The sequence below is a fragment of the Buceros rhinoceros genome, unplaced genomic scaffold, assembly GCF_000710305.1.
Source record: "Buceros rhinoceros silvestris isolate BGI_N320 unplaced genomic scaffold, ASM71030v1 scaffold8362, whole genome shotgun sequence".
Lineage (NCBI taxonomy): Eukaryota > Metazoa > Chordata > Aves > Bucerotiformes > Bucerotidae > Buceros > Buceros rhinoceros.
This window is the reverse complement of record NW_010397124.1, coordinates 13050-22237: the sequence shown is the minus strand read 5'-3', so window position 1 is coordinate 22237 and position 9188 is coordinate 13050. Positions and strand designations below refer to the sequence as shown.

At 47.8% G+C, this 9188-nt stretch overlaps 1 protein-coding gene across 1 annotated transcript in view; it reads right to left on the bottom strand.

Annotated features, from left to right (window-relative positions):
- The window catches only part of SLC45A4 (solute carrier family 45, member 4), a 7273-nt gene extending 573 nt beyond the window's left edge, over window positions 1-6700 (bottom strand). The window contains exons 1-6 of the mRNA XM_010146126.1: window positions 6517-6700; window positions 5892-6080; window positions 3004-3183; window positions 1823-2898; window positions 1625-1724; window positions 494-705 (exon numbers count right to left, since the gene is read on the bottom strand). Of these exons, the coding sequence (XP_010144428.1) occupies window positions 494-705; window positions 1625-1724; window positions 1823-2898; window positions 3004-3183; window positions 5892-6080; window positions 6517-6700 (1941 nt within the window). The remainder of the gene's footprint in view (window positions 1-493; window positions 706-1624; window positions 1725-1822; window positions 2899-3003; window positions 3184-5891; window positions 6081-6516) is intronic.
- Window positions 6701-9188: the final 2488 nt, after the last annotated feature.

Here is a 9188-nt window from a genome sequence, read left to right as displayed (position 1 = left end):
AGGAATGCCCCTCCCAGCCCAAAGCAGAAACGCGTTAACATGAACGACGCTCCTGTAATTTGTAACCCAAATGGAACAGTGCTAAAAAGGGGAAAGAATCCGTCCTTGTTTCCCACAGAAGCAGTTTGCGTGACGCCTCCTCTGATTTACAGCCGCGCTTCCAGGCTCCCCTCAGTATCTAAGACTGCGAAGAACCCGAGCGATGCTGCCATTACACATCAATCGCTGCATTTCATACGCACCCAGATCCTGTCACGCCTCAGCACAGGGTGAAGTAGTCGTGACCCCACTGAGCCGACCTGATGCTAACACCATCTGACTGCGGTAGCAGCTCTTGCTATTTACGATCAAGGACACGTTTGTGCCTTGGCACACATCCCGACAAAGCCGGGAGCTCAAACAATGGGACGGAATAAAAACGTTTTGCCGCTGTGATCTTCAGAGAAACGTGAATGCTCCGCCTTGATTCAAAGGCTCAAAATAGCCCACGTACCTCTTTAATTTCATGGTATTGTCCCAGAAGCGCGTAGGGGCAGTAGGAGATACTCATAGAGACGATTCCCATCGTGCTGATCATTATCATGGTGACGTAGACGTTGGGGAACATTGCCATCACCGCAGTGCCGAGAGAAAAGCCCAGCGTGCCCAGGATGTAGATCACTTTGATACTAAGGTCGTAGTTGTCCAAGTATTTCTGCAACAAGGCTGCAGAGATGGAGAGCGCAACATAAATATCAGTTTATTGTGACGTGGCCATGGCAGCTCGATAGGCTGCTCAGGACATGGATGCTCAGCCCTCGCTGGGAAGAGGATGAATCGTTCCTTCAGAAACCGGGGAGCAGATGAGCTGAGACACCGGCCTAAACCATCCTACAGGTCTGAGACAGAACCAAGTGCTCTGAAACTCCAACACACCACTGTGCGTCCAGCCCATTCATTACTGCTACCCGTTTGTGCACTCTGTCAGCGCAGGGGCGCTCTGAGCACGCAGGAGACTGTTCCTAATGCGAGCACAATCGCCACACGAAGCGATCGGACGGTGTTTACAGCCACGCGTCAGTCTGCGGCCAGAAACAAGCTGCCACCTGAGCTTCGGTTCGCCCTGTCTCGACAAAGAGGCAGCCCCCCCGACAGCGGTCGGTGCAGACGTGCCTGCTCACGTGCTGCAGAAGGCAGAACCGAGTCTGGCAAACGCTCTCAGTTCCAGAGCCTGCATTCCAAGCCTGAACTGTCTGTAGCTGCCTTACCTGGTACTAGCACAAAAGACTTCCAGAAATACGTAGTTTTGATTTTAAAAACAGTCTTTTAAAAACCCTCTTACGTGTGCTTGAGTCCTCTGACAAACGTATTTTTCATTTCCTGATGACCAACTAAATGCCATTCGACAGCCTTTGATACCGTTTTGTGCACGTAATCCATCTGTTTGTATTTCTGGCTCTACTTTTGGAGGAATTTTTTAGTATTGATGCTTAAAGAAGCCCCTCCCCTTATGACCGACGTGAAATGCTTTTCCGAAGTATCACTCACCCAAACGAGAAGACAGATGTTAACTGAAGCAAAACTGTTTTGTCCCTTGTGAATGCACAGGAGGCACGTTCCACTGTCTGACCGCGCAGTTTCTTACCTGAACAAACGGCCGCGGTGGCAGCATAGATGACCAGTCCCCAGCACCCCATCTGAACTCCAGCATTGTAGGCGTGTAACTCCGTCGAGTTGGAAGGGGCCTGCGAGAAGCACAAACACGAAGCCGTTTTCTTGTAACGAGCACATCTCAGAAACAAGTGGCTCTAAGCAGCTCTACCAGCGCTAAGTGTTCTCTCACCTTTGGATCGCCCTGGAAGATGACCTGTCCCATGAAATCCGTATAGAACACGGCTTCGGCAATGATCGAAAACCACGTCAAGAGGTGACACATGCACAGTCTCAGCAGCTCCTTTGGCATCTTCAGCATGGACAACCACAAGAGTCTGACGGTGGTTTCAGTCTCCCCCTCTTCGCTCTCAGTGTCTCCACTCGAGTTTGTTGTGCCGCTCTGGTTCCTGTGCCTGTACCTCTGTCGCTGCCGCTTCTGCATGTCGTAGATATCGTTCATACTGCGTGAGGACTTTATCAAGACGATGGCATTGGCCCGACGAAAGCGGTAGCGGTGAGAGCCTATTTTGCCATAGTAGGAGAAGGTGTAGGACGGCTGACGGTAGAACATGTGCCTCCGCCTTCGCATGGAGTTTGAAGTACTAGATTGCTTCATGCCGATTCTAGCGTGTCCGTTGAGGAACTCCTTTGGTAGGGAGCCGTTCACGTTTGGGACTTTATCTTCATTTAAGCGATTATCAAGCAACATTTCCTCCTCTTTCTCATTGTCCCTGAGGAAAGCAGACAGGTGGTTGAGTTTGGACTTCATGATCTCTTGGCTTGTGTTGTGGGGAGTGTTTGGATAGGAAGCATCCTGAAAAATGGAGGGTTCGATGTCGTGCAGGAAAAGCAGCTCCGATTCAATTTCCAATGTGGCATCGGGCATGTGCAGAACCGAGTCACTCTTACTTCTCACAATGTTCACCTCAAGGAACTCCATGTTGAGATCATGCTCTGACTGAACCTCGTCGTGGAACATAGAGGCTCCATACGGCTCTTCCTCACTAATGACGTTCAGTCGATTCAGAGGGGGGAGGCTACCGCTGAACTTGACACTGGAAAGCGTGTCTCCTTCGTCATCAATCCTGTCCTGCTGGGGGTTATATTGCTCTTCTTCAATGCTAAAGAGGTGGAGAGCAACGGAGACAGAGAAAATAATGGCTGCAAAGAAGAAAAGGACTTGCTCTTGAGATTTGAAAATACCACCCAAGAAGGTCTGTGTCCAGTCCAGCCCTCCTAACATATAACCGATTGCTCCTCCAAGACCTGGAGAAGAGAAAAAACGAGGAGTTCAGGAAAGATCAATTCAGTCACAACTTGGCCATCAGGAAGACTTGACAGCTGCCAAAAACATATCGAATAACTCCCTACCAGCTGAAAACGCGTGGATGTTAAGGGCCATGTCTTGCTCTTCACTGTCCACCACATCCAACAGGTAGGCCCGAATCGGCCCTTCTGTGGCATCAGCGCAGAAGTCCAGCACCACAACACCGAGCACTGTGAGAACGATACCGATGGGCTGCTTGTCCGGGACATCGCCAATAGCCAGACCTGAGGAGGAACGGAAGAGGAATCTGAGCACTGCCGACAGCATTCCTGACCTGCTGCCTCACATGCGATGGTCACGGAACAACAGGAAAAAGAGAAATTAAGCCACTTCACCACCGTCTTTGCTTTTCTTAAACATTCTTACATATTACTTATTTGATGTCATTTATTCTTAAATATTTACTTAATATTTTCTAGATCACTTTTATAGGCAAAACTTTTAAGGACGAAGCAACATGAAGGTATTTTGCATTGCAAAAAGCATCAGTCAGCTTCTGTTGACAGCATGGGACGGAAAGCTTTCTGTCGACAGAGCAGAAAGGCAGCACTACTGCATAGCTGGAGATTTTGCCATGGAACAAACCACTGACGAAAGCACCAGTTCCTTGAATCAGAGAGATTTAGAAGTTACACACGCAGGGCTGATAAAACCACTAGTGTAACAGATGAAAACGTCTGCTTAAAGAGGTGAATTGGCTAAGCCACCAAAAACCGTCTAAATCTGAAGTGCTGTGATTCCTCCACACTCCCTCCTCATTTATACAAGTCCTCCGAATACTGAAGAAGTTTATGTGTGTTCCACACTCAGCTGAACCTTTCGGCAGAAACCAGCAGCGGTGTCGGTGCTTTAGATTTGTTGGAAACCTGAACTGAACAGCGCATGGTGCGGAGAGAACAGCAGTGGAGTAATTCCTACACACAGCTGTTCTCTGGGGCCACGGCTGGGTTAGGATCAGCAAATATCTTTTTTAGCGTGCTCTTGTGTTCCTCTTGCCCTCGCTATGACTCCTGTTTCCAGAGGTCAGGTTACGGAACAAGGTACAATACAACAACCACCGCAGTGTTTGCAGCAGCTCCTGTAGCCCAAATTGAAGTTAGGAGAGCAAGCATCTGGAGAAGAGGGATACGGAAGTGTGGACATAAACCGGGGAGAAGACAGACAAGGAAAGCACATGGGATCCATCCAGAAGAAAATCTGGTTACAAAGGGGGCCTTTTCCAGCCAACTGCTTTAGCGAGAGGCTGGTGAGCAGTGCCTGTTCTCTCGGGAAGGTGACACGAGCCACCACTTCCAAAACTTCAGTTGAAGAGGGACTGATACTGCTTTATCATACTGTGCCTCTGCTCTGAACAGCAGCTCGAGTGCTGTCGTACGCTGATGTAAACGGACCGTTAATGGCAAACCTGTATGTTCTAGCACGGAACGGGCCTACAGAAGGCCAAGAAATACCTCTCACTTCAGCTCAGTTTAGTTCGGGCTCCCTTGGGACAGGCTCTGCCGTGTTTAAAGTGCTTCTCGGAAGATGGTTTTTGTTCAAACTCTACCACAAGCATGCCCCAGGAACGGATGCGTGCAGCGTGCAGTTCGCTTTTGTGGTGCGCTGCAACAGCCTCTGCGTTTTAAAGTTGTTCCATTGCACAGAGGTGTCACTGGAGCACCTGGGAAGCAGAGGTTTTCTAGACCGCTCTGCCACAGGCTGTGTTACTGCGCAACAAAGAACTCGAGAAAAATCAACACAAATATTTTGTGCTGATTGATTAGAAGGGAAGATTCTTCAGAACAAGCCTATACACTGCGTACGGGGTTTGCTTGCCAGAATCAGCATCCGCTGACCTGAACTACTGTGCGGCAGTGAGAACCTCCTGTCAGTTAAAACCCCGTAAGCGGGCTGCAGTCTCACATCTTGCATACATCTGGAGGAGGAGGAGTAAGTCTTGAAGACCCAACAACAAAGTATAATTGACACCACATGACAGCAACTCAAATTATTAATGTTCATTGTTTGGGTCAATTAAAAAAGCATAAGCTAAACATCGTTCATCTGAGCAGTCTGGCCGGTGCGGTCTGCAGAAAACTGAAAACCATCACACGGCACATCCCAGTGTGGCTTTACAAAGCTGACGTGCTGAGCCAAGGTAACAGCGGTTCACTCATTTCCCCCAATTAGTAAAACCTTTTCACAATAGAGCTGCAGCTAACCCAGAAGAAAAAAAAAAAAGAGAGCCAAGAGGATATTATTAGGTGCTGAGTTCCTTTCGTTTGCATCAGTCCAACCATGATGTAAACATTTCCCCAAACGTACTTGCTGTCACCTCTCCTACACTAAATTTACAAAGAGATTGTAGATTAAATTCTGTAGTAAACTATGTTCAAGGGAAACTATTTTTACCAGCTTTGATGGGGGCTCAGGAAAAATTATTTTCCCACATAGTTTTTGATAAACAAATATTAACTGTGTTCTGGACTTTTTCAATACCGGGTCTAAGAAAAGCACAAGAAAAAGTGAAAAGATAATTTTTGAAATAATGCTGGAAACAGGATGTGTTGCCAGATACGCATTAAAGGGAAAACGGATCACAACAGGAAACATTTCCCTGTGAACAGGTTGCTACAATTTTCCCATGTCAAGGATCGACCACATTCATCTCAGCGGCTGCAAACGTTATGCTGGCAGCTATTGTGTTAACGCCGCTGTATCGCCCGTTACAGAACGGCGCGCGAGCCTTAGCGCAGCTCCGTAGCTTTCAAATAAGGATGAAAACACGCAAGATGGAATGCTCAAAGGCAGCGTGGTGGAGATTCCTACTGACCTTAACGCTAAACATCAGTTAAATCAGCTGCAATACTATTGCCTTCTTTACTTCCCACATACGAATCTCAGGGCAGGTGGTTAACAGGAGTTATACGCGGGTGATTTCCTTGTTATTTACCTATAACGGAACCGTTAAGGAAAAGTGCAACTCCGAACAGGACACCAATGCAGAGAGCCAGAATGAACGGCCGCCGGCGGCCCCAGCTCAGTGTGCAGCGGTCACTAGCCGAACCTATAAGCGGAGTGAAGATCAAGCCCAGGATAGGGCTAAGGAACCAAGTGAGGCTGTAGTATTGTTCCGGAAGACCTAAAACGAAGACAAAAACGATTATGAGGTTATGTGGTGCACATCAAACACTTCACTTGATACATGAAATTCGGTTATACCTTTGAAAACTGAATTGACCAGCACATTCCTTCCCAAATGAACAGTCCAGTTAAGATTTTCTTACCGGTGGTTAAAAAAGCAGCTAAGGAAATCACCCCAACCATCTTTCAAACACCTGGGCAGTAATAAATATATTTGAGCTATTGAAATAAAAGTTAAAAAGAAAAGAGGTATCTAACAGTGGAACTGCCAGTCTAAATTAATTACTACTGTCCCAAAACACCACACTTCTGCTGAATAGTGCTGAGTGTGCCAGATTTTTTGTGGCAGGGGTGTTGGTGCGAACGGCCTCTGTGACGAAGTAGCAGTCAAGGTCTGCTGAGCAGAAGCCAAATAGCTTTGCTGCATCCTCTACCCGTCTGAGGACTACCAACGCGAAGATCTTTGGGATGCTTGGAAAGCTGCCTGGTGGTCGTATACACGCACCCCCTTCTCAGCAGAACTTCAGGCGTTCGACAGGAGCTGAACGAAGACCTCCGCCATACAGAGGTACCAACGATGCAATGGACCCAGAATGATGGAGGAAATTTGACCGTCATGAAACGTCCCAGTTCTAAGCACACAATAACGTTTCCTCATAAAATTGAACAGTGGACAATAAAGGAAAAAAGCAATGATTCACTAACCTCTAGAGCAATCTAAGAGGAGACTTGCTGATCTCGACTACCCTTGCTTGTTTTTCCAGAACTGACTATTCACAGGATGGGATGGAAACAAATCGGATTTACTATGTAATATGTGCCTAGAAAAACCGTTGTTACAAACAACAATTCCTGGAGGAGGGAAGAGCCCCCCCAGGAGCCCTGTTTGGGGCTGCCCAGCGTGGAGACCAGTGGCCTGCAGATGGCAGAGCGGCCCACGGGAGCAGCTCCGCTCCGGTCCTTGGTGAGCCGCCTCCGCTCCGTTCACGGCACAGGTCAGGTAACCGCTCTGGCATGTTTCTTAGCAAAGTGTGAAAAACAAAACAATCAATTTCTGGCAGTCCAGCCGATGCCAGGACTGAAAAACTCAGTGTCTTTACCCCGGGAAGGAAAACCATTTATTATCCAAACCTGTTTATCACCAGTGGGAGTCACATTTGACCTTTGCTGGCAGGATCGACCTGCACCTTGTGCTCCCCGGCCTCCGTTACCCAGCAGGATTACACCAATCCCTGCCCAGAATAGCCTATGCTGCACATTTGGAAGACTAATCTCCTGCTTTTCAAAACACCATCAACTCTTGTCAAACAATGCTGACTCCGTCCAAGAGATAAATCAGACTTTCCTGAGACTGCTGCACACTCTGTAGTGATGCAGAGGTTGGACTATAGGAAAATAAGCTAATTTTTGCCATAAATAACCAATTTCCTCATCAGGATTCAAAATCCAAGCCCGAGGCCAAAGTCTGTGTTATTTGACTCATCTTTGGCTAATGAACAAGCTAACGGTGACAGCCACCCTGACAAGTACAGAGTCGCTGGAAGAGACTTGCCTGCTCTGAACCCACCCAGCCTGTGTTTTCGGACCAAATATGCCCACGAACACCCTGCCCACAGCGGGCGACGTCATGGCTTAGCCACCTCTCCTTGTCACAGGCAGCTGAAGGCCTGTGCTAGGGGCCAGTACACGGTTTTACACTTCACCGAGTTCCAGAGCCTTCCCCAGCACACCGGCAGGCTCGGGCACCCTGCGTATAGGCAGCACCTCGCCTGCGCCAGGATGCGAACGCTTATCAGCACCTGAGCTGGCACCTAGGTGTGGGGTCTGCTTAAAATAAATTAATGATGGGAAAGAGGAAACATTTAGTTCAAGGCAAGCAAAACTCAATGGGCGGCAGGTTATGATTCATTGAGGGTGAGTGATTTTTCTGCAGGACACGGAGGAAATGTCAACGTGTAACTACTCATCCCACCCCGCCTGCCCAGAGGCGTCCTGTTGAGCAGCAGTTACACAGCAGAGGCTGCTGTTGTCACTGCCCAGTCACTGCAGCGAGGCTGTTTCAAACAAAGCCAGAAGCTTTAGCTTCATCGATGTCACCAGGCTTCAGTGCAGCCATCACCAACACCTGCAGCAGTTCGGTGTCGTATCACTGCGGGAGGGCTGTGTGTTGAGGGTGGAAGTTTCTTCTGTGAATTATGTTGTGACTTGTGAATTACGAGCTGGGACATCTCAGTCGAGCTCATTCATCAGTAAACGCTGTGGAGATGCTGGGAAGGTTTTGCAGTAAATCATACAGACGCTTTACATAAACACAGGGGGTGAAGGCTTGTGAGAGCTCCGTCACTGGCATTACACACACCATCCTCTCTCATAGGAATAAACAACCTTAGACAGACAGATCTTAGTAAAACGGACACTTAGGAGACTCTCTTTTAATACTCCAACATCCCTCCATTAAAATGGAGACTGAGCAGGAACAACAAGGAAACGCTCCTACAGCAGGGACGGGCAGTAGGAGTGTGTACCTAGGGACATGGGGCTTGCACCGCTCACCATCCCTCTGTCCTTGAGGCCACCACTTTGGCTGTCCCCAGTCTACAACAGCACTTCTCTGTGGCGAACACAAACTTTAACAAAAAAAGGTCTGGAAGCACTTAATGCATTGGAAACGATGACTTCTGCAGAGACTTCAAACCTGCTTACAAATATTTTTCCTTCAACTATAAAACCTGCACATTTCTAAATTGGAAAGATCGGTATTTCTCAACGCTTTACAGCCACAGGTCACCAACTGTCATAAAACCGTCATTAAAAACACAGGGATTTTTACTGCCAGCATTGCTTTGTCTTCAGTACTTTCAAGGTCAGCTTTGCATGTAATAACTCAGAACCAAATTATGGCCTGCACTCTGGTTTGGATTTACAGGCCAGTAAAAGACAGGAAAAAAGGGTTTTCACTCACCTCTGTCACATGCCCACAATTAGGGAGCTTTATCTTCCCACGTATGAGTCAGGAGAGAGATGGAAATGATTTCTTGAGAAGCCTTTCTTTTCACTGATTGAAAAGGGTGATCTTCCTAACATCGACGTATTATAAATAAAAGCC